This window comes from Agelaius phoeniceus, chromosome Z (genome assembly GCF_051311805.1).
Source record: "Agelaius phoeniceus isolate bAgePho1 chromosome Z, bAgePho1.hap1, whole genome shotgun sequence".
NCBI classification, from domain to species: domain Eukaryota; kingdom Metazoa; phylum Chordata; class Aves; order Passeriformes; family Icteridae; genus Agelaius; species Agelaius phoeniceus.
Genome location: NC_135303.1, coordinates 82,485,460 through 82,511,800, shown reverse-complemented (window position 1 = coordinate 82,511,800; position 26,341 = coordinate 82,485,460). Strand labels below are relative to the sequence as shown.

The 26,341-nt window shown below is 39.3% G+C and overlaps 2 protein-coding genes across 8 annotated transcripts in view; one reads left to right on the top strand and one right to left on the bottom strand.

The window, feature by feature from the left end:
• The first annotated feature begins 25 nt into the window (after nt 1–25).
• Nucleotides 26–11,946, top strand: SKP2 (S-phase kinase associated protein 2). Of its 3 annotated transcripts, none has more exons than XM_054651735.2 (10): nt 26–140; nt 985–1,193; nt 2,682–2,793; nt 3,077–3,220; nt 3,700–3,834; nt 5,063–5,161; nt 6,634–6,761; nt 8,353–8,404; nt 9,053–9,160; nt 10,259–11,946. In XM_054651735.2, the coding sequence occupies exons 1-10, from the start codon at nt 133–135 to the stop codon at nt 10,470–10,472; spliced, it is 1,209 nt and encodes a 402-aa protein (XP_054507710.1). In that variant the 5' UTR covers nt 26–132; the 3' UTR covers nt 10,473–11,946. The 3 variants fall into 3 exon arrangements, with proteins under 3 accessions (XP_054507710.1, XP_054507709.1, XP_054507708.1); XM_054651734.2 differs by having other exon boundaries at nt 53–140; nt 937–1,193; XM_054651733.2 differs by lacking the exon at nt 26–140 and having other exon boundaries at nt 658–1,193.
• A 795-nt stretch (nt 11,947–12,741) lies between these two features.
• The window catches only part of NADK2 (NAD kinase 2, mitochondrial), a 32,797-nt gene continuing 19,197 nt past the window's right edge, over nt 12,742–26,341 (bottom strand). For 3 of the 5 annotated variants that reach the window (XM_054651728.2, XM_054651730.2, XM_077171328.1), the window contains 7 exons: nt 23,229–23,365; nt 22,352–22,430; nt 20,108–20,251; nt 17,962–18,017; nt 17,826–17,879; nt 17,242–17,365; nt 12,742–15,502 (listed from right to left, as the gene is read on the bottom strand). In XM_054651728.2, coding sequence (XP_054507703.1) covers nt 15,364–15,502; nt 17,242–17,365; nt 17,826–17,879; nt 17,962–18,017; nt 20,108–20,251; nt 22,352–22,430; nt 23,229–23,365 — 733 coding nt within the window. In that variant the 3' untranslated portion in view covers nt 12,742–15,363. The remainder of the gene's footprint in view (nt 15,503–17,241; nt 17,366–17,825; nt 17,880–17,961; nt 18,018–20,107; nt 20,252–22,351; nt 22,431–23,228; nt 23,366–26,341) is intronic. The other 2 variants (XM_054651729.2, XM_054651731.2) reach the window with 2 other exon arrangements.

The window sequence follows — 26,341 nt, the reverse complement described above, 5'->3', positions numbered from 1 at the left end:
GGCACAGGACTGCGAACTACAGCTCCCGGCAGCCTCTGCGCTCTCTCTCGCTGCGGCTTCCGGCCGGCGCCGGGATGGCGCGGTGCTGAAAGGCGCGGGGCGCGCGGTGGCGCGCGTGGGCCTCCAAGCGCCATGTACAGGTACGGGAGCGCCGGGGCACGGGAACACCCGGGCACGGGAACACCCGGGCACGGGAACACCGAGACCCAGGAATGCGCCGGGACACGGGCATAGGAGTACCGCTGCTGGGCTGCGCGGGAGCCGCGTGGCGCCGGGGCTCCGTGTGAGCCCTCGCAGATCCCCTTGGGCGGCCCGGCTGCGTGGGGATGGCTGAGGGGCTGCGCGGGGGAGCCTCGGGAGCGGCTGTGGGACCCGGGGGAGCGGGAGGGAGCTCCCGGGAGTGGGAGCAGTGCCGGGATCGGAGGTGTGTGTGCGGCCCCGCGGGTGGTCTAGGGGGAGTGGGGGGTTCTGCCCTTGTGGCTGGTGGGGGTGTGGGGTCCGTGGGCCGCCTCTCTCCCGGCCTCGGGGAGAGCTTCCCCCGCCTGCCCGGGCATTCCGTCCCACTTCCCGCGCTGCTGCCCCGCCCTGCGCGGGTCCTGCCCCGTGCTGTCGCGGCTGTGTCCGGGTTCGGTGGTGTTGGGAGGCTGCCGTGTCCCGCCGCCTCCATTGGCCCCGCTCCCTGGCCCCTCGCCCGCCCCATCCGGGAGCGGGGCGCGCTCGATCCCTGGCGGGCTCTTCCCCCAAAGCCTGCCAGAGCGAGCGCACGCCTGCGCTGTGGCCGCTGCTTGTGCTTCCAGCGCCCGCATATCCCACACTCAGTCGCCCTGTGCATGGATGTGGAGTGCGGGTGACTGAAATGCTTCAAGGATCCCCATCCTGTGTTTGGTGCCAGTCTGGCAGTACCCTCAGAGCCTCTGGGTTTTGCTGTGTCTGCAGAAAGCACCTCCAGGAGATCCCATCCTCTAGCACTAATGTTTCCTCCAGCTTGGAATGGGACCCCGGCAAGACCTCCGAGCTTCTCTCGGGTATGGGAGTGTCGGCCCTTAAGAAAGACAAGCTGGGCAATGAAAACACACCACAGGACCTCCTGGTGTCGTCGTCCTGTCTTCCTCCAAAAAGGCAGAAGGTGAAGGACAACGAAAAGGACTTTGTTATCGTGCGCCGGCCATGGCTGCTCCGAGAGGCAGAGTCAGGTACTGTCCCCCTGGTCCAGGTTCTGCTTGCCCTTTGGTAGAGATGGAGAGTGGGCATCACAAGTCCACCCTGCTTTATTGTTTAGTTCTTTTGCTCTTACCCAGCAGAATGGCACTTTTAGATCTAGTGGCTTTCAGGCTTGGGGTGATAAATCCTCTTTTATGTGTGCCTTTAAGCCGGGGTGGTGAGTCTGGCTCCAGAATTGTGGTCTGTGAAAAGCATGGTTCTCTGCTGCCTAACCCCGTGAGCACCTGTGTGTGTGTGTGTGTGCTGGGGGGTTGTGCTGCGTGTCCCTCTGCCTGTTTGCTCTTGTCTGTGGGACATAGGTGGCACTTTGGACCAGCAGAGCTGTGTTGTGAATTAGTGTTTTAAGGTCGCTCAAAGAATTGGCAGCAAAAGTAGGTTTAATGAAAAGGTTTGTTGGCAACATTCACTCTAGTTACCAGATGGTTAAAGCACACAGAGAAAAAATAAGCTAAAATCGATCAGTTTAAAACCAAAGTCAATCCAAAAATTACCTGTTTGGAGGCAGGAGGAGAAGGGTAGGTAAAGAGTGCGGGCTGAGGTGTGCCAGCAGTGTTCCAGCTCCAGATGGAAACAAGCAACGTGAGGGACTGTGCCAGAGAGCTACAGGGAAAGCACATCAAAGGCTGGAAGCCTGCAGGGCTGGAAAGGGAAAGAGCAGGGCTCTTGCACTCTTGAAAGGGGTGTCATAGGATACTGGGTTCCTTTCCCTGGTGTCAAAATGTGGTTTTAGCCTGGATGAGTATGGGATGCAAAATAAATAAGCAGCTCTCTCCAGACGTTATGCTGTCATACAGAAGGTGGAGGTGCCTTCAGACATTCCTGTTTTTATATAAGATGCAGTGCTGGGTCAAAGGCAGCTGTTACTGAGCTCCACCATCCAGAAATCTCCCATGTGAATCATGACACCCTCTGGGGCCCTGAGAGAAGCTGTGATTTGTACCACATTGTTTCACATAATTCTTGGAGTGGTGATAGCGTGTGTGTTTTAGGAAGCAGTTTGTAGTACCTGATTTTTTTCTGTGTATCACACAGAAGCATAGCTTACCTCGAGCTCCCTTCTTGGACCCTTGTGTGCATAGGAAGAATGGGCATTTTGGCAGAGGGGGAAAAACACCCAGAGAATCATACAAGCATTAGATTATGAAGACAGTAACTAAGATGCTCATGTTCCCCAAGTGAGTATGTGAGTAGTGTCCATGGCCTTACTGTGTATACAGAGTGACTATTACAGGAACATTTGCATTTACCAGTCATGCCTAGGTGAAGATGGTAAAAATGTCATCCTGCAATGATGAGCTGCAAGGGAGATGAATAGTGGGGCTGATGCCTGATGTAGGCTGATGTATAGCCTACAGAGAAACTGTAGAGGGGCTTTTAACAACCAGACCCAACAAGGCATCTGACCGGCAGGCAAAAATGAAACAGCTTTAACTAGAATATGCTTTGCTCTTTCCCAAAAGGTATTTCTTTGGATGCACTTCCAGATGAATTGCTTCTGGCAATCTTTGCCTATTTGCCCCTAAAGGATTTACTGAAAGTTTCTATGATTTGCAAGAGATGGCATCGACTTTCGTAAGTATTATTTCTCTTCATTTAGTACTAAGGAAAATATTTGTTTCCATAGACCATTAAATGGTCTGGTTCTCATCTTATTTATACGTATATAATTCAATTTGGACCATATGTGGGTATGTATAACCAAAAGATGCCTCACATGTTTTAACATTATTGTAGTCAATTAAATAGTTTTCCCTTCTCTGCCTGTTTTTGACACCAGAAACTTACTGTGGTTCTACCCACAGCTTTGACCTGTTACCCATTTGAACTCACTAACAAGTAAAATTCTATGCCCCAGATTTGATGAATCTCTCTGGCAGACTCTTGATTTGACTGGTGGGAATCTGCTGCCAGGAGTGCTTGGACAGTTGTTGCCCGCAGGGGTTACTGTGTTCCGCTGCCCGAGGTCTTGCATTGGGGATCCGTTGTTTAAAACAAGCAAGTAAGGCTTTTTCTGCATCTTCTGAATCCTGAAACTGTCTCAAATATTCAGTCTGTGTGGTTTTGGTTTTAAGGTAATAGCAACCAGCAGCAGTTTGTGCTGTGTCTGGAGTGTGGAAGAGCTGGTCAGTGGTTAGGCTTGTGTTGAAACAGGAGGATCTGCACTCACCTGTCAGTTATTTAAAACCAAGTTGATGTGATTTTTTTTTTTTTTTTTAATATCAAGCACCATAACGCCCTTGCAGTTTCTATCTTGTAGAGGCCTGAATTATCATCATCTGCAGCATTTTTATGTGGTACACTGAAAAAATCATTAAACTCCAGCAGGATAGACTTTCAGATGTTATGAGGAATTACTAGAAATATTTTCTGCAAATTGTGCATGCTTTTAGTGTATGGGATATATTTGTGATGTGGGGAATTTATGGAGCACGTTTTAATGCAATTTTAATAACCTTTCTCCTTCTCTTTTTTTGTTAGTCTTCTTAAAATTCAGCACCTGGATTTGTCAAACTGCACAGTGTCTGCTGCAGATCTCCACAGTATTCTTTGTCTGTGTGAAAAGCTGCAGAACCTCAGCTTGGAGGGTCTAGTGCTTTCTGACAACATCATCAAGTGAGTGACATGTTTGGGAATATTCAGTAAAACCTTCTATTCGGTGCCATTATTTGTGCAGGCTAATGAAAGAATGCAGTGGAAAGTTGTTCATTGTGGGTGTATTTTGAAATGACTAGTTTAAGGTGGCCATTTAGTTTTGATTTTTTTTTCCTCCCAATTCCCCAGAGTAGCAGGAGGTTTGAGAAACTGCTCACCTCTGTGGTTTATGGATCCATATTCCCACAGCTAAGCTGTACAGCAGAGCTACTTTTATTTTTCCATTTTTTTGCTCCCAAGAGAACTTTGTGTTTGGTGTGCAGGTTCTTTTCTATTCCAAGGGCTCTCAATAGCTCTCCCACCAGGTACCCGTTGTGCTTCTGCACTGTTGCTTACTTTTTTATTGAACTTATGAAGTCCTTGAAGATTACAGATTCTGTCAAGCAGATGAAGTGTTGTTTGGTTAGCTGCAAAGACACTAATGGGTGTGTAGTCAACCTCCTGTTCCATCACACCAGAGGATTGTGGAGGTGCCACCTATGGGCCATAGGTCAGATGGCAGAGACCCTGGCTTTCTGATACTTTCCTCACTGCACAGAGGGGGAACCAGAATACAAATAAAGCAATATAGTTTGGCTTTTTATACTATTAGTAGTAACAGTTAAAACTATCAGAAAATTGGGTACTAATCAGGCAGTAATTATGAAATTTTATCACCTTCTGAACAAATATGCATACTCAGTGTACCAGGTTTTGCTAACTGCATATGTGCTCTAGTCTTGCAAACAAATGCATTCAGGGCATCTATTTGGACGTGGGTTTTGTCCTGGAATAACCTCCATCTTGCAGAGGGGTGACATCAGAAATGGGACAGTTACTTTGTCTTTTGTAGAGCTGTAGTAATCTCTGATAAGCTGTGATATATGTTTATTGGCATACAACAGAAGAAGGTGAAAAGAAACCATTTCCTTGTAAACTTGGTTGTTTATAAATATGCAGACTTGTCAGCAGTGTCAAGTACATAGATAAGTGTCCCTTTTAATGTTGTGCTTTGATGCAGCAAGTAGAGAGTTTAGGCCCTCAGTGACGCAGGTTTGTCAGCTGATTAAATAAATATGCAGTACTTCATGTTTAATGAACAATTCCCTGTCCAGGAAATTAGGTCTTAAAAATAGTCACATCATAGCAAAGCAAGCAATGTTACAACATTTAAATTTTATCATATTTTTCTTTTTTCTTCTCTCTACAGGAGCATTGCTAGAAATCCCAATTTGATACGACTAAATCTCTGTGGCTGCTCAGGGTTTTCTGCAGAAGCCTTGGAGCTGATGTTGAGCAGTTGTTCTATGTAAGACAAAACCAGGTTTTGCTATTCCTGAAACAAATTATGTTTTTTTTCCTTGGGCATCCCAGTTATTCTTGTATCTTTTTTTTTTTTTTTTTTGGAAATATGCCTGTTTTTGGTCCTAAATGCCTAACAGTCTAACAGTTGATTATTAGCTGAATAGTCAGGTAATTTCTTCCCATCAAGCAATTTTCTTCTTTTAATAACAAAGATGTACTTTTGTAGTTTTTCATGGGTTTTCTGAATCATCTTGGCTGGGTACACCCTATTTATGTTCCTTTGATATTATGTAAATTTGATTTTTTTTTTTTTTATGAAAATAGTATGTGATTCTCACAAAGACCAAGTGTGTGTTTTGGAACGGCAAAGTTCCCTCTGCTATCAGAGTACAGGATGAGTAGCAGAGAACACTATGCCTTTCCATGGTAGAATAATTCTTCAGTAACCTTCTAGTTTATGAAGGGCTGTGTTCAGATTGACAGGTCCAGTGATTAAACCATCTGCTGACAGAACATCACTGAACTGGGCCCCAGTGAATTCAGGATTTATATCCCGATTTTTCTGCTGACTTCCTGTGACCTGCAGGACAATGTACATAATCATTCCTTCTGCGAAAGGATGTTTTTTAATCAAATTGCGAGTTAGTGGGCAGCCAAAGCCTTAATCTTTCTGTTGCTTGGTCTGATTACTCAGATCATGAACTCTTTAGGGGATGGCAGTCTGTGCAGTGCGCAGTGAATACCAGATGGCAAATCTGATCCTAGGAATGCTAGTGGCAATTTAACTGTTTTTTCATTTTATGTAGAGAGTGCCAGCTAAATGCTCTAGTTGTGTATTCACTGTGTCTTTGTCCCTTGGTTACAGCTACAACACCTGCACACAGAACAATACTTTGTCCCAGCCCCATGGTGACAGGCTATAGGTAATCAAGCACGTAAAGAGAGTTGAGCTCACAGCATGACAAGTGTTTATATAAAACTATGAATTATTTTATGCTAATTAGGATTAACTGGTCATCTGACCAACGCTAATAATGAATGGTAGTTTTTCCTCTCAATGTGACCATCTGTTCATTTGTAACAGATTCAGGTCACAAACCCGATGAAAAGACAGTGTCTCCTTGTGGCAGTTCCTGGAGAGAGCCTTTACTTCCTAAGCCATTACTGAATTATTCCAGTTGAAAGTGGCTTTGGGAAGTCACTTTAACCCCTTTCCCAGACCAGGGTCTAAAATTAGCACTGTCCACGTGGATGAGGATGTTCTCTTGAAAATCTCCAGAGACAGATTTGGCTGGGTAACCTGCTCCATTCATTAGTGCTTAATTATTGTCATACTAGAATTTCTAGGCATGAATACAGTAAGTTGGCGGTTGGTATGTTACAAGTATTTGCTTTAAAAGTATCAACTGTAATAGAAAACAGCAGAACTTGAACTGCATTTCAGCCGTTCTTGTTAACAACTATGTCTCTGTGTAGGCTGGAGGAGCTGAACTTGTCCTGGTGTGAATTCACAGCCACTCACGTCAAAGCAGCAGTCAGTCATGTTACTTCAAAGATCACCCAGTTAAATTTAAGTGGATACAGAGAGAATCTACAGATAGCAGGTAAACAGCAATGTGACAAACCTTTATCCCACTATGGGATGAAGCAGTAGGCTTTACATTTTCTTCTGCTTGGCATTCACTCTTTGTATAGAAGAGTAATGTACTAACAATAACTTTTGTGCTCTGTATAGTTTCAAGTTCTTGCTGTCAGAGACTCTTACTCATAGTTCTAGCTCCAGCATGAAGGGTGAGATGATTTTTCTTCCGAATTTAGGAACAGTCAAGTGAAAACTAATTTTTTTCTTCAGCTGAAAGCTTCTTCACTTTACTTGTGCAGTAAGTCCTGGAAGCAGGATTTTGTGTGCTATGAATTAGCTCCAGGAACAGTATCTGGAAGGCTTTCTTAAGGCTTCTGCTGTTGTGTCTGCTGAAAACATATTCTAAAAGAGAACAGTTATAGTACGTGCTTGAGTTTCAGACTGACATCCAGATATGAGTTAATTTGGAAGGCAATCTTAGCAATCAACATTTAACCACTTACTTGCTACTACCTTTAGAAAGAAAAGTTTTATTAAGTTGGAGGCTGATAGAAAATGCAGGCAAGTCAAGATTTGGGGGAGGGTACATCAAAATGAAAAAGAGCATAGCTAAAGGGTGAAAGTCCTTTTGTAGTAAAGAGAATTTAAATTTTGCAATGAGTGAATATGACAGTAGGGCATTGGATGACATGCAGGAGGCGACCTCTCATTTCTGTTTAAATATCACACAGACACCCTCATGCATTCTCTTTGTGGGGAAAAAAGGCAAATCTTCTTATCTCAGCCCCAAACTCATAAACAAATATGTTACATAATCTTCTCCACATCAGGAATTTGAACCTTGGTCCCTCTAATTGAACCATTAGAGACCATGGGCTGACCTCTTCCATTTGTCAGACACTTTCTCTGAGTGTCTTTACTCTGTTTCAGTGCAATTTATCAGGCATAAAACTTAGTACATAATCAAGGTATTGTTTCGTTTAGTTTTTGCACATGAATTCTGAAATATCAAAATTCTATTGCACATTGTTGAGCACCTTGCAATGGCTTTTAGGTAATACCTGAACTACAGCTGATCTGTGTGACTTACAGACAATCAAAGAAAGTAAAAAATTTAGTTTAAATCAGAAAAAAACATAACTTCTTGTCATGAGAACTTTTTGTGGGTAAAAATGGTGATGCCTAAAGGATTTGGTGCTCTGAAAGGATATTTGAAGGATATTTGATATGTGGAAAATTTTCATTACTTTTCCACTACATGTAAGTATTTCAGGCAGCTCACCATTACTATGTCTCCAGTAGGTTTCACAAAAATATCATTTGAATTATTGCCTTCCTAAGTTGATGGTTGATGCAACTGACTTCTAGAGATAATTTGCTGAACTAAATATATCTGTTTTGCTGACAGTTAAAAGAAGCCCATGTAGTATCTTCATTGGTAGACTGTATGCTCTAACTCTTAAGCATGTATCTTTTATTTTAAAAATTGTGTTTCAGTTGTGGGGTTCTAGTAGAAAACATATAAATGAACATGTGTGGACATCAGCAGGCTGTGTAAAGCACTTCCATCTTGCTACTGAAAGAGGGACTGACTCTGTGTGATCTCTTTTCAGATGTGAAAACGCTGGTGGAGAGATGTCCTTTGCTTGTCCATTTAGATCTCAGGTAAGAAGACCTGTGCAGCCAGTCCTTAAATCCTTGTGGTTCGGGGGATTAGCACTGAGGCAAGGTTGTGTAGGTAGCACTGCACTCCAGAAAATACTATTCAAGCTAAACCTACAAAAGACTTGCTATCTGGCATGACCTAATCTGGAGCAGGTAAGTAATTGAAGATGTCTTGTTACCCCAGCATAAATGTCAGGTACCTACAGGGTTTGTTAACTAACGGGAGATGGTAGTTGATAGGTAGAATGGAAGGAAATATTTACATGCCTACAGTTCATTAGCCTAGCATCCCTGAGAGGGTTTAAGTCATCTCTAATACTAATTTGGTACTTGGCCATATAACTGTAAAAAAGGTACATTTTAGTTTTGACTTAGTCACTTTTCAGTATTTTGAAATCTCTGGAAAACTTGCCTATTCATGGCACAGGTTCTGCTGCAGAGTATCTGTATGAAGAGAAACTTCTGCTTCACTGCCCCTTTGCATGCACAGCACATACATGAGAGATGGGTTGCTTCCATGGTCAGCAAAAACATACTTTGGTGGTAGAAAAAGTAGATATTCAGTGAATTCCTCTGGCTGAATTTTTAAAATAGCAAATTTACTGCTGCTGTGTATTTAAGACTTTATTTAATGTGTTCTCTGTACAGTGACAGCATGATGTTAAAGCCTGAGTGCTTCCAGTATTTTAAACAACTTGTGTTCCTACAACACCTGTGCCTTAGCCGATGCTACCAGATATCACCTGCTGCCTTAGTGTAAGTAACCTCTAATTAGCTTTGGTTTGCTGTTCATGCAGAGGGTGAATTAATTTAAATTTGCTTTATTTTAGGTTTAGAATTGCAAATACTGTTTCAAAAAAGTTAATGGTATGAGGAATCGGGAGTAAAACTAAGATAAAATAACCCAACTGTTAGAACCGGTTATCCCCTGAGAATCCAGACTGGAAGGAAACTGAGATAATCTTTCAGTGGTGTCAGTCTATACTCATGGACCTGGCTGTTCCATGCATGCCTTGTGTCTTATGTTAGTGGCATTATCCCAGTGGTACTCATAGCTGGCATGGGAGGTTGCAGTCCTGCCAGTGACCAGTACTGATGTCAGTAGCAGACTGAGTGTGGAGGAAGGTTTGGAATAGCTGGCAGAGTTGACAGTACTGGCTGGACTAGTAAGCTGTAAGTAAGCGTGTATTTGCTTTTGTGTGCACTTTTATCAGTTATTGATTGTGATTCAAATATGGCTTAGAGTGACTTGCTCATGAGGTCCTGCCTTTTATTAGTATAGAAGCTTTCAAGCCCAATACTTTCAGGAAAGGTGTCAACAAGAAAAAAGGTTGAGAGGAATAGGGCTATTGGAAATGAGGATCTGAAGAACCTCCGTTGTGGCAGCACATGCCTCAGCCTTTTGATTTCGTCTAGTACTTGCTTGTAAGATACACAGTTCAGATAATGACTGGGAAAATGTAAAGCAATCAAGAAGCTGGGTCTGGCTACTCACCAAAATATTGCTCTAAACTGGTGACTGATGGTACTCAGGGGCTTGTATCCCCTGAGCCACATCCTGGAACTTGATCTGTGCAATTTACTTCACTTGTTCCAGATTTTTAAGTTCAAGGATATGAAAAGGGAAGAATCAGTTTGTTTTCAGTCTGTGAGAGAGACTAGCAAAAACGTAATTTATTCAGCCAGTTTGCTGAACTATCAGTGTTGAGTACTAGGTTCAATTAAATCTGTGCTTAAGTAGTTTACACTCTTCTAAAAAATTAGTAAAAATGGCGTTAGGTAGCTCGGGTACAGGCTGAAAAACCCCAAAAAATGTTTTCAGTTTCATGGTTAATTTCCTAACTCTCTTTCTAGAGAGCTTGGTGAAATTCGAACACTGAAGACTCTTCAGGTATTTGGAATAGTGACTGATAGCTCCCTGCAGCTCCTCGAGGAAGCACTACCCGACATGAAGATCAATGGTTCACACTTTACCAGCATTGCAAGGCCAACTGTTGGCAATAAAAAGAGCCATGAGATTTGGGGCATCAAATGCAGATTGACACTGAGAAATCCTAGTTTCTTGTGATCATGTACAATGCACTTGATGCCATGGACACACTGTGTGTTGAAGCTCCTTAGGAAAAAAAAAGTGCTGGAGCACCCTTTATCATAGTACTGTTACTGTCTAACTTGGTTTTACACCCTAATGTTGTTTCATATTATTTTATATCAGTTTTTTGTACTTAAAGCCTTTAGAAATTGAGGATCTGCGAGCAATTACAGAATATTTCTTTCAGCCTTTCTTTGTTACAGGGGATCTTTGAAAAAAAGAAACAAATCACTGTCAAGTGATTTGATAAGTACAAATCAGTTACTTACATTGATAAGTAATGTCAGCCTCTAGCAACTGTCTGCAGCTTCTGGAACAGCTTGCAGAGGTGCTAGATATCTTTGTAAGGTTTATTAAGGAGTTTGCGGAATTCAAAATGAGTACTTCTATATATTAAATCTATTCAGCTATGTGACTGAAGAAAAGGTACCGCAGGATGAATGAATCAAGCTTGAAAACAGTAAATTGGGGATATCTACACAGAAGCAGCTAAGAGCTCAATACCTTACAAGTTAAGCAGCATAAAGGAGCTATTGTGAAGTTTTTATTTAGGAGGCCACAAATAAAACTTTTGTCTTTAGTAGCCTTCATTTTTAGCCAAATACAGTCTGAGAAGCCTGTTCAGAAAGAGCATCTGTAAAAATAGATGCTGGTTATCCATTATTTCATGTTGTGGTCCTGGGTTTTCTGATTATGTATTACAGAAATCTAATGTAGCTTTGTGAGCCTGATCATAGATAAAACTTTCTCTAAGATCTTTTCTAAGTGCAACTGATACATTGGTAGAAGTTTAGCAGGAGGAGGGCTCAAGGAGTTCTAGATATGACCAAAAACCAGAACCTGGGACTACAGTGTAAGAATGCTAAAAGGGAGAGATGCTTTGGTGCTATCAAGAGACATACATTTCTTTTTTATATTAGTTTGTTTGTAGTAGCACTTTGCTTCTTGTATTTGTATCACTAACCACTATTATCTAGTGTTGATTTTTATTTTAAAGTCATAGGAGAAGCTGAGTAACTGTCCAAAAAGAAAAAAAAAAAACCAAATAAAAGATAGGGACAGGTAATGATTTTAAATAGACCTTTCACTTGCATCTGTTATCAGGGTCCTTCCTCATGCATAAGCCTAGAATGTTCGAGCAAGTGTTTTAGCTGATAATTCCTAGGGCAAAACTTGGGCCCTCTGTAGGACATAAACATGCTGCTGTTTTTCCCATGAATGCAGTAAGAATTTATTCATGGATGTTTTTAGGAGTAGCCAACATATTACTGTAGGCGTTTACATAGATACAGCTTTTCCCATTGCAGTCTTGAGAAAAAGCATTCAGAAATGAATACCTGTTAGTGCAGAACAGATTGCTTACTATGGAAAGATTGTATGAGTACTAGAATTTGATATTTAACTTGACTTTCTAGAATATAGTAAATAAAGCATTATCTTTTTAACCTAAGGTGGTTTTGTTTTTATTAAATTTAACAGTGTAAATAACAGGTGTTAATAATGGGCTTGTATCCCCTGTGAAGGAGTAAATGGGCAACACACCTTGTGGAAGTTGGAGGATACAGAATATTCCACTGCCTCAGTTTGCTGCCTTAGAATTATACCTTAAATTACTTCAAGAAGAAAAAGTAAATCTTTGCAGCACATCATTACTGTAAATTCTTCTCCTTATGCATAATGTAACTCCATGAAACTTCTCTTGCATTTAATAAAGATATAAGAAATTGCTTTATTTTACAGAATGACTGATGGATGGGAGAGTGCTTTCCCTGGTTTGCTACCAACTTTGTGTCATGGGTCAAAAAGAAACTTCTCCAAGCAGTGGTGGTTTAAAGGACAGGGTGTTATCAAAAATACTTTCAGCATTTATTAGACTATGCTTTAAAACCCTGTGCAGAATTAGAACAGTAGTAGGCCTTTAACTAGGAGGAAAAATCTTACATACCAGGTTCAGTGTTGAAAGGGGATCAGCATCACTGTTGCCTGTCTATTTAATAGTTATGATGACAGCTTTAGTAGACATTAAAGCCTTTTGGATAAGGTGCTCAACTGAACCTTTCCTAAGGGAAATAAGTAGCCCTAAACACTCCATAACAAAACCTACCTGCTACATTGATTTGTCTCTGTACTACATGTAAATGCATGAAGGCTCACAAACCATTAAAACAACCTGAAACAGTAAGTGAGAAGAAACTGAGCACATGAAACACTTTTGAAGGTTGAAATCAGGCACAGGATAGCTTAATTTATCAATTAACCTTTTAATTTTTATTACATAATGTATAAACACCACTTGGAAAAAAAAAGCAAAGAATAACAGGTCTAGTTTAGCAGAACACAGTGTAGACTAGCATTAAATGGAAATACCATGGACTTGACTCAGTGGGTAGAGGAGGTGAAAAATCACTGCCAGTCCACACAGATTAAATCAGTGTTAAACCAAGACTCAGTCCTGTCTTAGAATAGTGTCTACCAACTAAGTTGTCTGTACTGCAATCCTTTGTCACAAAGACTCCTTAGAAAGGGTTCTACAGTTGTTTAATAAAAAAAAAAAAGTAGGTGCTTACTATTAAAAATAGATTTCTGAATCATCCTAGTCAATTTTAAGCCTTCACAGTAAATGCTTCAACAGAACTGTAATTTAATACAGACAAAACCAGTAGAGGCCACTCATGAGTAGGTCAGGCTTCCATTTTGCTAAGTTAGGAATTTGACTGAAAATTTACTAAGTCTTAATCTAGATCATACTTTGGGGCTGTAGGGCCTGAGAAGATTACCTTTTAGTTTTGATGTTCATAATAAGGAATGACAGGCATGTTTAAGAGGTATGCCTACCAATCTGACTAACCAGTCTCCATTAAAACTTCACAGCACACAAATGTCTAAATAAGCAATTATTGGGATTTCTGCCATAGATTTGCTGTGCACATGTTCAATACCTAAATCTAATCTCAGAGTGCTAAGAGTCCTAGGAAGGAATAAATTAGTGTTAATGGCATTGGTGGGCTGAGGATTCTTTTAATCCTAACAGCATATTGACCAGTGTACATGACAGAGGCACATAATAAACAATCCCTAACTGGTTACAGATGGATTGAGAATAACTGGAACATCCTAGTCTGTGTGCACACAACTTTTAGAAAGATTACTCTTTTGTGTCTTTACTTTTAGACAAGCTTTGCACATTATTTTAGACAGAGCTCTATTCTGATAGTTCCTGAACTTACCAACTTTTGAAAGTTTTTCCCCTTTGGGTCGACAATCACAGCAACCAGAGAGTGTAAATAACTCTGCAGCACACTTAGAAGGTGAAATGTACACAGTGATAGCTTATTCAGACATCTCCATCAATTTCACATTTTCCTAGAACTGAATGGTCTGGTCAAATCAATATCCTCTAAATTATGTTTTAAGTTCTATTCACTCTAAGTCTAGAAGGAAAAAACTTTTTGTCCATTTCCTCCACCAATAAAGAGCAGTTTATATTTTGCAAGTGGCGATAAATACACTGATTGATTTGCCACATTGGAGAACATTTCCATTAAACCTGAGAACATCTGTTACAGAAGTCTCGTCATTCAAAAGTCATTTTAAGAAAACTCACTCTTGGAAACCAATCTGTAGTAGACAAAACATACTATTTTCAAGTCATGTAGCAGAAGAGTTCCTGCTGTAGGAATATTTGTTTTCCCAAATTCTGCCTCACCTATGCAGTTATAAGCACAGATTTCAAAAGGCAGTCACAGTTCACAGTTTCTCTAAAAGATTTAAAAGATTTTGCTCTTTTTTAATCAGAGCTTTTTTTTTCTATTATCTACTTGATTACCTAACATGAGCAGAGACATGTGAAATTAATGTGTTGTCATTTACATATCACTAGAATTCAGCATAGGATTGGAAATGTAAATTTTCTGGAGAAGGTAAAAACATGCTGGGAAAACTGGAAGACATAGGTATTAGCTTGCACTCCAACTCCTAATACCCAGCATGTCTCATTCTTCTTTAAATATAAGAAATTCAAAATCTAAAATTCCAAACATTCAACTTAATAAGGCCAAATATAAGTCTTATGATAGCCACTTACATACACTAGTGTTCTGATAATCTGCTTGCCAGTTAATCCATTCAGGGAAGAAATATATCCTAATACAACATGATTTCTATAATTTGTAAATTCTTCATGAAGGGCTCAAGAAAACCTTTGGGTTTCAAGTCCCTATCTAGCCAAACAGAAAAACTAAAAGCTACCTCAGTCAAGATGTACTAAACCAGACTTATACCCTTGACGTAAGTCTACAAAGTAGAAAAAATACTGGAAGAACAAAAAAAAAATTGCCACAAGTTGTATGAAACTACAAAGTTGTACAATTTTCTGAAAAGCATACAAAAGATTTGTATTTTCACTTCTTTTACATCAACATCATGGTTTACCAAAATCTATATATCCTTGCATCAAATTGCTAGTTTGACAGTCAACTTTTCTACAAAAGTGTATGTATGAAGTATTTAGTTTTATCAGTCCCAGACTGTTACTATAAAACTGTACATCTGAATATTTAATGCTACTGACTTAATACTTGAACCCATTTACCTGTGTTTACAAAGCTTTCATGTTTGCCATACAAGTTAAAATGTCAATTTTCACTGAAGTTAGAGGTAACACTTCAGACATTTACACTAGATGCAAAAAAAGCTTAAATATCAGGCTAATGATTCCCCAACCCAAAGGAATGAAAAGCATTTCAAGCTTCCTCCAAATGCTCTTGCACCCGAAAAGGCCAACTTCCAATATAATGCAGCATTGTGATATCCCCATGGTTTCCCTCTATGGATCCATAAATGTTTCAGCAGAAGACATCAGGGTCCTTCATTCTTCCAGCAGAACAGTGCACAGTGAATCCTCTGTGTCAATCAATATTGAAGCTATTGCCCCATCATTGAACTCAAAAGATGTTCCTCCATCTACAACCATACAAGCATCCCAACAACGGGAACGGACACAGACTCTGCAAAAACCCAACAAGTAAGTTATCACAAAACAGCTAAAAAAATTAAGTATTTCACACAAGCAGTTAACAATAAAACTGGGACATTCTTTTGCTTGAGTCAGTAACTGCTTAACCTCCACTCAGCATGGCACTAAGCACTAGAACCTCCCAAGTTATCAGTGCTTTGTATGGGCTTGGCAATGAGTCCAGAGAGGACTGAAGGACTTGGTCAATGCTCCCACAGTCTGAGCACAGCCTATAATATAACACTTAATGTTGAAGCTGAAGCTTAGCTGTAATTTTCAAAGAAAGCTATTGATGATCCCATTTACTTAAACTTCGCAGAAAACTTCACAATTAATTTAAGATTCTAATATGTGGTCTTCATGTTATGTGAAATATATGTTTTCAAGTAGCAATGCTTGAGGTTCAAATATTTTGGACATTAGTGTAATCTTTTGTTACAATAATCATTCAGAAAGAAGAAAAGTAATTACAAACACAAAGCTGAAGGTCAGATGCTTGCCAGGCAACTTCAAGAACTGCAGCATATTATTGTCAAGACATTATTATTAGAGTCTGACATATTAAAGTTAATAAGTGTAAATCTAATCTTACAAAATTTAAGGCATCTCTTTTAGAGCTGGACAAGACAGAAAAAAGAATTTGGCTCAGAGCTCATTTAGACATTTGTTTTGATATAAAAGGTTGAACTGACACTTAATTACAATTGAAATACTGTATTGCTTTCAATAGTTTATATGTTATTGTTTGTATGTTCAGTTATTCTGGTGATATAACTAATGCTGTACACGTTTATATTTAATTGTGGCAAGCTCCACATATCATAAAATCATTTCGATTGGGAAAGAACAAGTAAGATCATTGAGCTCAACCATTAAACAAGCACTACCAAGCCCACCACTATGTCCCTAAGTGCCATGCCTACATGTCTTTTAAATACCTTTGGGGATGATAATTCCAACACTTCCACAGGCAACCTGTTCCACTGCTTTACAACCCTTTCCATTATGATAATTTTCCTAATATTCAATCTAAACCTCCACTGGCAAAAGTGCCCTAAGTTAAAATGAAGAATTAGCAAATAATTCAGTTTGGAAATGCATTTAGTCCCACCTTCTGCTCAAAGCAGGCCTTACTTTAAAGACAGGTTAGGTTGCTTAATGCCTTGCCCAGGGAAATTTTGACTATCTCCAAGAATAGTGACAAGACAATCTATGAGACAACTTTCCTATAAATTTTTTCCTATAAAATCATGGCTGTTGCATTATACTCTGCTCTGAAAAGAGTTTAACTCAAGCCTCCTCTGTAACCAGACTTTGGTAGCTGAAGACAGCAACTGGATTCCCCCTTAGTCTTGGCTCCTCCAGGCTAAAGGAAAGCACTGTTTGAGTCTTTCCCTTATAAACCACTTGTTCCAGCCCCATTATCCTCCCAGTGGCCCTTTCCTGAATTCACTTCTGTCTGTCACTGTGTCTCATACTGAGGGAAATGGCACATACCCAAAACTGGGCACAGTGAGATTCTTTTATTCTGTAAGATTGTGCAGGGATCAAACATTAAAAAGCCATAACACAACTAGGAAACATTTTCATCCTGCTGTTACAAGAACAATACTCAAGTAATTCAAAGCACAAACGGGATGTTGAAACACTTCAAGGGAAAGTCCTGGATTGCTCAGACTTTAACAGATACACTGAACTAAGTAACTCTTTGCTATTGCAGCCAACACTTACTTTGAAGAGAAGCCACGCTGACGGCTACTTGAGAAAACTCTGTTTACAATAGGCTCTCGAACACTGAAAAACATCTTTGGTTCCTCTGGACTGTAGAGCAGAGAGTCATTGTAATCATTTGTTACTGTAAGCAGAGGAGTCAGCCATTAGTTTTTCCAGAGAAAATTATTTACTCTCAGAAACACACACTCCTCCAGGGAAGAGTGGCTTCTCTGTCAAGAGGGACCATCAAGTCTTGACAGATGTTTAACAGTCTTTACATGCAAAAAATTACTTTTAGGGAAAATTCCTTTCAGTTCTACTGCATGATAAACACTCAATAGCTCTGTTCTGGTGATTAAATATTAAACATTTCAAATTTTAGGAGAACTGAAATTCTCCTGAAGAGGATAATTTAAACAGAAGTCTAAATAAGTGCTTTCATTTCAAGTAAGACATTGTTTGCCAACTGTGCCTAATTAATGTCTGTAAGAATGACTACTACTGCAAGAGTGCTAAAACACTGAAAAGTGAGTAGTACAGAATACAAACAAAATGAACTGGCCAAAGATACTTTTAAAAAAAATCTTGCCTTTTTCACTCACCTTTCTGTACCAGTTCTGAGTTCAATGGCATATTCAGACTTCCATGCTTTTTTGCTGTTGAGCCGAGAGAAAGACCCCCAGTTAGACAGATGTATCTATACAGACCTTGGCCAGTAATGCCACATTGCTCACTCACCCATCTTAAGGATCTCTTCAATAGCTTGATGTGCAACCTTGTTAATATTATAGGACCTAGACAGAGAAGAAGTATTGTTTGCTAAGCAGTTCAACTAAGGAAAAAACTGAGCAAAACCAAAAAACCTTTCACACTGATGAAAAACTAAATTCAACATTTGGGGAGGAAAAAGAATGCTGTTAAGTGTGAGCTAATAACAGTTAATTAAAAAAAAATAAGTCTTAAATCAACGCTTGCTTTGGCATCTACCTGTGGCCTTGTAAACCTTAAAAATTCATTAAGTGAAGTCTTCAGAAAAGAAGAGCATGGGATGTAGTCTGCTTGTCAATAATCCCCCAATAACTGCTGCATTAAGTTTGCATTAAAAAACTGAAGCTCTAGAGATTGTGTTCTTACCGTGTCTATCCAACCATTGCTAATTGATTTATTCTCTTAGTTCTCATTTATGAACCCAACACTTCTCTACAAATATTTTACCTCTTTATTTATAACCTAAGGTGTGGTCTTGAATCTCACAAGAACTGGTGTATATAGAAAACAAACAGTCAGATCAGATATTTCTGCATTTGACACATTTGGATGAAAGAGTTAACATAGCATCAGTTTGAACTAAGGCAAAACTCCTAAAAAAGTCTCCCTCCTCTGCTCAGACTCAAAAGGGAGTAGGTGCTAACCACAGCCACTGTGCAGCAGTACCATGAAGATCTCACATGTCCAGGTCTCAATACAGCTTAAAATCCTCAGTCCAGCACTTCTGTCATGGCAGTAAAACACCTCAGACTGCAACACAGATCCACTACACCCCTATCTGACCCCAGAGCCGCTGAGGGTGTGCCCAAGGCTCCCTCTCTTACACTTACTGCCTACCTGCAAGCCTGAGGAGATGCTATCAAGGCCTCCTTTTGCACAAGTTTTGGCAGCTACAGAAAACACCTAGACATTTAAATGTCTCTCAGTCCCAGGAAGTCTGAAATTCCAGGAAAGCCCCTAGACAACAGGCTAAGGGGGGTCACTCCACTGAGGCTTGGCCTCACTTTAGAGAAGTCCAGAAGCACATACAGATTACAGCAATGGAGAGGAGCAATCCTGGAGCTTGGTGCCTGGTTCTGGGTTTGCTCAGCACAGAGTGTATAAGCAAAAGAAATGCGTAAGAACAGCATTGAATTAAGACTGTACTTTCCCAACGTACTGAACACTAGGAAAGTTTCCCTAGCAGTCTGCCAATTTCATCCTTGGCAGGCTCCAGAACTAAGCTATGCTGCCTGAATACAAAATTCTGAATTACAATGAAGAGTAAAACCTAGTAACCATGGTTACAGCATGAATACTTATTTTTGAATTTCATTAAAAGCTTCTGTTTTAGTTCATCTTAGCCTACCCCACAAATCCAGTGACTATTGTACAACTCTAAATTATGAGCACAAACACATCTCTCACATCTCAAAACTAAACTGATTAGACTTACATGCAGTACTGCAGCACGTTTAAACTGAAGTTTAAATATTTTATCCCCCTGATTAAGCTAGCACAGTTCTGTGTAGATATGGCCATCTTTTTTTAAGGGGAGTATTTTGGCAAAGAGATTGTCCCCTGTCAATTAAATATGAAAGAAACAGGAGGCTTGTTTCTTTCTCTTTCAAAGGAGAATGGACAGTAGATGAGCCAGAGCTCATTTAACACTGCATTTAATACATGTTTTCCCATTCTTCTTAGAGCTTAGATTTTTAGAAGTTTACTGGGCTACATCATCTAAGCATTTTTATTTTAGACAACAAGAATAGTTCATAGATTACCTCAGTATGCTCTCTGCAAGTCACAGCAGAATCTCTTTCCCTCACCACTCCCAACCACTCATCCTCACATGTGGCATGCCACATTTTTCACTGAAATTACACCTAAGGCAAACTTCTGTCTCAGTGCCACAGCTCCTCACCCTTTCAAGGCTTCCCTCCGTGCCCGCAAGTAATGAGTGCCCTGGTCATCTCATACATCTGGAACAGCTCTGAGCCATACTGACAGTGACAATATTAGACTGACTTACCCACAGCCCAACAGAGTCTCAGTAAGGAGAAAATGCATAGGCAAAAGAGGTTTATTTTGCTTATCTGAAATGGTATTTTCTGTCAAAGCAGCAACATGTACTCACCATGCTTTTGATCCTGTTCCAGTACACACATTAAGCCCTGAACTCTTCTGTTTCTCCCAAGGACCATCATCAACTGATATTTCATAATAGGAGGCCCTATGAAGCGAGAATTTAAAACTGGGTTTGCAGGACTTAAAGTTCTCCCTGAATAAGACAGAACACACAGCCTTATCAGGCACATCACAATTTAGAGGGGCTACTTTCAAATCTGGATCACAATTTCACAGACTTTGTACAGTGTTTCCCATTTTACAGCAGTTTTTATAATGGACTAAAATGATTTCTTAGCATAAACTTTTAGGCACTTTTTCTGCAGTCACTTCTCTGTTAATTTATGCACAAAACAACCTCTGTGGTTCATCTGCAGGGCTTGCTGGACTTACAAATAAAACTGTAAATAATTACCTTCCTTGCATACCTGTTGCACAAAACCTGTGTTTATGCTGTGATTGGGTCTCATTAAATTATCACTAAACATTTCAACATCAGTAAGTAATAGCATGATTGAACCTGAATTCTTGATCACTTCAGTAATTGAAAATCCAGTGATTCTTCATTAATAGGTTTACACAAACAGGCTTACACTTCTCTCCAGGGCAAATAATTCCTAAAACTCAAAAGTACTATGTCTTGATGTACAATCATCTTCTGCATGTTATGGCTCAGCTGTCAGGGGATTCCTAGTGTTAGGCCTAGAGACTAAAGTTTCTCTCTACAAGATTCAGAATATCCAAGAGCGTATTTATGAACTTAACTTGTTGATATTCACAGCTCTCTTCAAAATGTGATACAGGGTTCAGATTAATAGATATCCTCTCAGAAATACCACATTTGCTGTTTCATGCATGACTGAGTTTCACCTTTCTTAGTAAACAGAACTTACTGAGCTATTATTTCAGTCTAGAAACACAGCTCTTGACTGCTTGGTGCCAAACAGTTTATACTCTCAGTAACTAAGGGCATGTTTTGTAATCACTCTTGAAAAGATGGGGAGATTAGAGAACTGAAAGTAAATTAAGAACACAGGTGCACTGCTTGATTCAGTTAAATGTAATTTTTACAAGCTGGGTATGACAGATTTTCTGGGGGGTTTTTTCTTCAATTTACTTGTTTTCATCACTGACATGCAAAATAAGACCTGACAAGAAGCTCCTAAAGTTATTCTTTCTAAATAAATAGCAGACCTGTGTATTTGAAACTAATAGAAGATTCGTCTTTATGACATTTAGGTCTTCAAGTGTAAGGTCCCAGTAAAACACTTATTTCTAGAGGTTTGTTTCTAGAGGTATTGTTTTCCTCAGTGGTTCTCAAATACCAAGAGAACAATGTACTTGTGACACTTATAGCACTGGAAAACAGCTTTGTGTTCCTGTATCCCTGCACATTAAAGAAACTTAGAATCTTGATAAAATTAGATTTGATTTAGTAGAAAGCAGGATTTGTGTCTCTTTGAGCTTAATTCCTTCTGCCAGTCTGAGGCTGAACTCCAGACAAAAAAATAAAGCTCGCAGAACATTTATACTGTTTGCAGCTGCAATCAGTGTCCCAGGCACTGTACAAACACAAGCTGTTAAACTCTAAAGTGTCTCTAAACTCTTTCCTGTTGTTGTTTTGTTTGGGTTTTTTTTTAAAGATAAACAGTAAATCTCCTTTTACTGCAGCCCCAATCATATTCCCAGTGTCCTTCTTACTGCCTGGCTGCCAAAAATGCATTGGTCTTAAGGACAGAAAGGACAGTCAAATGTATCCTGGACAAGGCAGTACCATGATTTGATACAAACACAGTTCTTAAACAAAGGAAATATATTCCATCAATAACAAAGTTTCTGCCAAAAGCAGGCTGATATCTTTGCATCTAATGACAGAAAGGCAGAAAAAGGAGTCATGATAAAAGCTATTTCTGCTTGGTCATGCTAAAAGCTTATGAAAAGATATTTAAGAAGATGTGGAACAGATGAGGCAGTTCAAGGATTGATATTTAAGTCATCAATGAAAGGGAAAGAAAAAAGTCAGGAAAAATGAAAGAATAACCAGAGAGGAGGCAGAAAACCAGAAATCAACATTACTGCACTTACATCTTTGAAAATACACTCTGTAATCAGCAATAATACAATCAGTGTTAAATATTTACAGAATAGAAGTGAAATTTCACAATAAAATCTCATCACTGATTGTCCATTGCAATGTCATAAAAAGAAATTAAGTCAATTGTGCCTTTCTGTAACAACAAACAATTATACATACCTGGAGGAAAGAGATTCTCCAATGAAGACTTCATTGAGTGCTCTCACTGGTAAAAGATGTGGGCCAGAAATATCAGATCCTGCAGATATCAAATATAAGAGTTTTGAATCATGGATTTAAAACACAAGTTTTCAAAAGCCATTCACAATTCACTGGAAGACAGATTCTGCTGCCTGGGTTTGTTTTCCAGACCTAATGTTCCATTTTTTTCAAGGACTTTTCAAGGACTCATTTTTTCACTGATTTGCTCTGTGGCCAGTCACTGTCCTTCACTGGAGACAATAAATATTTAAACCAAGGTCAGCAATGACGCTTAAGTTCAGACACTTTTCCTTGAAAAGTCACAGTCAACTAGGCAGAATGAAGTCTTCTGTGAGTCACACTTCCAGCCAAGTTAAATTACTGGCAGTGACTTAACAGACATTTCTGATGAAGTTCAGAGAATTACACTTCATACCACAAGGTAATTAAAGGGGATTAACAAGTTGTTCATGTTGACAAGGACTTCTTCATGAGCAAATGCAGTACTGGACACAGGTTAGGCACAGAACCATGCATCTTTCAACCCACCATAAAGAAAAGAGCTGAAGATGTTTAAGAATTATCTACAGACAGACTCTCACATCTAATATTTTATTTGCTGCTCCAAGACCAGCTTTTACAACTCTCAATTAACCTAACTTAAAAGTTAGCATGTGTACACAAACACACGCACACATGCTCAAATAGTTACAGTAACTCTAAGAGACAGCATTTTAAAAAAGATCAGGTATTTTGACAGCAGGTTATTTCAAATACTAAAACTTTTACAAATCTTTATTTTCTATTCCAAGTTATCATAGCAAAATGATTATATTCTTGTCAGATTTTAACCTACTTTGATCCTGGAATCTTTCATTTATGTGAGCCCTGCTGTGTTGCTCTTGGCTTAGCTGCTGTTCATGTAAATCCACTGGAGTTGTATTAATCCCAGTTCCTTCAAGATACAGTCGGATTCTTTGCCGCCACTGCCACCTAAGAGAGGAGAAAGAAGTCAGTAAGAAATATTCATTACAAAATTAGATAGGATCTGAGAGTCTCCACTCTCAAAGCAGAACATCTTAAGAAAAGGAGCTAAATATATTCGAAGTCATATTTCAAGTTTTATAGGTTCTACTATAACTTCTAAATTTAAAAAAAGTTAATAATACGCAATTGTAAATTCTTTACATTTACCAATTTGCTACCTAATATTTTTTGCATGTGTAAAATAAGAGGCCACTGGCCAAAAGTAGCTACAAAAATTGTACGTAACAAACTCTCCTCTTGAGGCATATGATTCTAATACGTGAATGAATGCTGATACAATGCTTTTAAGAATAAAGAGCTGTCAAGAATTTACACAGAAATACATGCTGTATTTTTAAAATCTTTTGTTTGTATTTGACATTTCCAGAAAAGCAGCCCTATGCATCCCTTTATATACAAGGGCTCAGGTATCCTCTCATTTTAACAATTCCTCCTGGCCTAGGAATTTAGGGTGCTTAAGAGGAATTCATTTGAAGCAAGAGAAGGATATAAAAGCCATGTTACAACATTCTGATTTTTTTATTCTTCCCTAGAGAAATAAATTCCTTTTCCTCTTACAGCCTAAGATATTTCATAAAACAAAATAGCAATATCTTTGACTAGGAAAGCAAATCACAAGAGAGTTTGTGAGCAAATCTTTTCCCTGATCATACTGTCGATATCCAGGACATTAACCAGTTTTTCCCAAAATTACAAGAGACTTATGCTTTATATGACTACATTGCTAGTTTTTCCTCTATTCATCTTTATAGATTTACATTTACACATCCTATCTGCCCTTAAACCAAGTATTTTAGCATGCAGTGAGTATCACTATACCAGCCTCCTTACAATGGTCCTGGCTAGAACATATCACATCCCCCACAAAATTAGAAAATGGGACTGTACCCCTATTAATACCCCTATTCTGAGAAGCTGCTACAGCACTGACCTCCAAGATAAAAAACGTGGGTAGTCTGATATAGTTTGTCCTTTACAAATCAATAATGTTGGTTTTCTCATGGATTACAAGGTCCATGTTCACACAGATTATTGCACTGACTGATACATCATAGATAAGGGTAAAAAGCCTATTGCCCTTTTCCAGTTTCTGGCAACTCACCATCCACGAAAACTCCAAAATACCAGAAGCCCTTCCGGACAATGATTCAGTTACCCACGTATTCCAAAGTTTGCTTAGGGCCAAACAAGAACTCTCAAATGAAACACCTGCTTATGTCCTTGCTTAAGAATAAATAAATAAATAAATAAATAAATAAATAAATAAATAAATAAATTTGTTTGCTTATTATTTTATTCATTATTTATTTATTTATTTATTATCTCCTATTATTTCAGAAAAATAATTTGAGAAATCCTCTCTGTTTTGCTCTGGTGAGGTTTTAGCTCCATCATGAGCAGTAACAGGAACGTCAGCAACAAAAATATAGCTTTGTTTCCAACAAAACATCAAAATCACAAAATGTCAAGAGAGGTTATCTGAATAAGCACTATGAGTTTTACTTAAGCAAATTGGAATGATGGAGACTAAAAAGCTTCTGTTTTCTAAACCTTAGAATATGTGAGTAGAAAGTGTCTGTTCCTTTAGCAACACACATTGAAATTCTTCACTTATTTATCCTGGCAATTCTATTAATTTAATTTCAGAACTATTCTATGGCACAAATATGGTTACACTTCAAGTTACAAATTTAATATGCTTGAAGTATAAACAAAAATGAATTGCTATATACTTTCACATGAGTGATTGATTTCTGTTTGATAGTCTGTCATCACAAAAATATTCTGTAAAGTATTTATACTACAGAACAGTGTCTCTTCTTAAGTAGTTATTAAAAACTCTTCTCTAGTCTGTCCTTTAAAATTCAGCTTGTTTCTTTTTAAATCAATTGAGATTATTCTGTTTTAAGAATATCTAGTACTGGAAACATCAAGCTATATTCAGCATGAAGAAATGTTTGCCTTACTTGTCAGCAGAATTTAAGCCATTTTATCTCAATCACCAAATCCCTAGATGCAACACACTGACCATTTCCTAACTCTATGTGTTTCACACTAGCTTCTATTCTTATGGCCATCACTGTACTATATGTTTTTGAGTCCTTGTCCTAGAGTGACTTTATGATGCTTGAATCCCCAATTGTCTGTTCAGTTTATGCTGGATATTAAGTTCTGCACCTCTAAAACAGGTTCCAAGAGCGAGAGGGAAGAGAGGAAGCACAGAGTCTGTTATCAGACACTGCACTCACTCTCCTGCATTCCTGCTCACGGACTGCACTGTCTGCAGCACGGACAGACAGGGGGACAGAGCTCTCCTTTGCCCTTAGTCAGTTTTCTGCTGGCTTAGGCAGAGAAGTTGCCTGGACTATGACTCTTCCTTTTTTTGGAACTGATCAGCCCTGCTCAGGCCTGAATACCCAGAATGGCACCAGAGCTCACACCGGGGCCAGGACGCTGCATTCCAGCACCTCAGGGATGGATGAGAGACTGAGCAAGCCCAGCTACAGCCCATGACAAGCACTCTCTCTGAGTTTGCCATCTCTTCAGACAGGCAGAGGTTCTATTGTTTAATGCTCTTCATTTTTTTCATGTTTGTGAGTACTTTGCTTGTTAAATAAATAGTTTTTTCCATTTTTCTTGAAAGATATTTTATTTCCAAACCAGCTGGGGGAGCGGCAGTTTGAGTTTGCTTTCTAGACTACTTTCACTTCAAAAGTTTCCTCTAAAATTTGCTCTAAACCAGGACAGTCCTAAAATACATAAACCAATATACCCCTTACAAGAATGCAGTTCCTCATTTATGAATTTGCTAAGTCAGAAGTGAAAATCTATTATTGCAGGTCATCCCAGAAGACTTTTTTCTGGAACTGGTAGTTTTAGTCTCACTCTTGACCAAAAACCTCATTTTTCAACATTATAAAC

What these genes read in the sequence shown, in the direction of transcription:
- SKP2 (XM_054651733.2), top strand. Translation starts at nt 857, where the DNA reads ATGCTTCAAGGATCCCCATCCTGTGTTTGGTGCCAGTCTGGCAGTACC. An exon ending in GCTCCGAGAGGCAGAGTCAG is followed by an intron (nt 1,194 to 2,681) that starts GTACTGTCCCCC and finishes CTTTCCCAAAAG; the next exon opens with GTATTTCTTTGGATGCACTT. An exon ending in AAGAGATGGCATCGACTTTC is followed by an intron (nt 2,794 to 3,076) that starts GTAAGTATTATT and finishes TCTATGCCCCAG; the next exon opens with ATTTGATGAATCTCTCTGGC.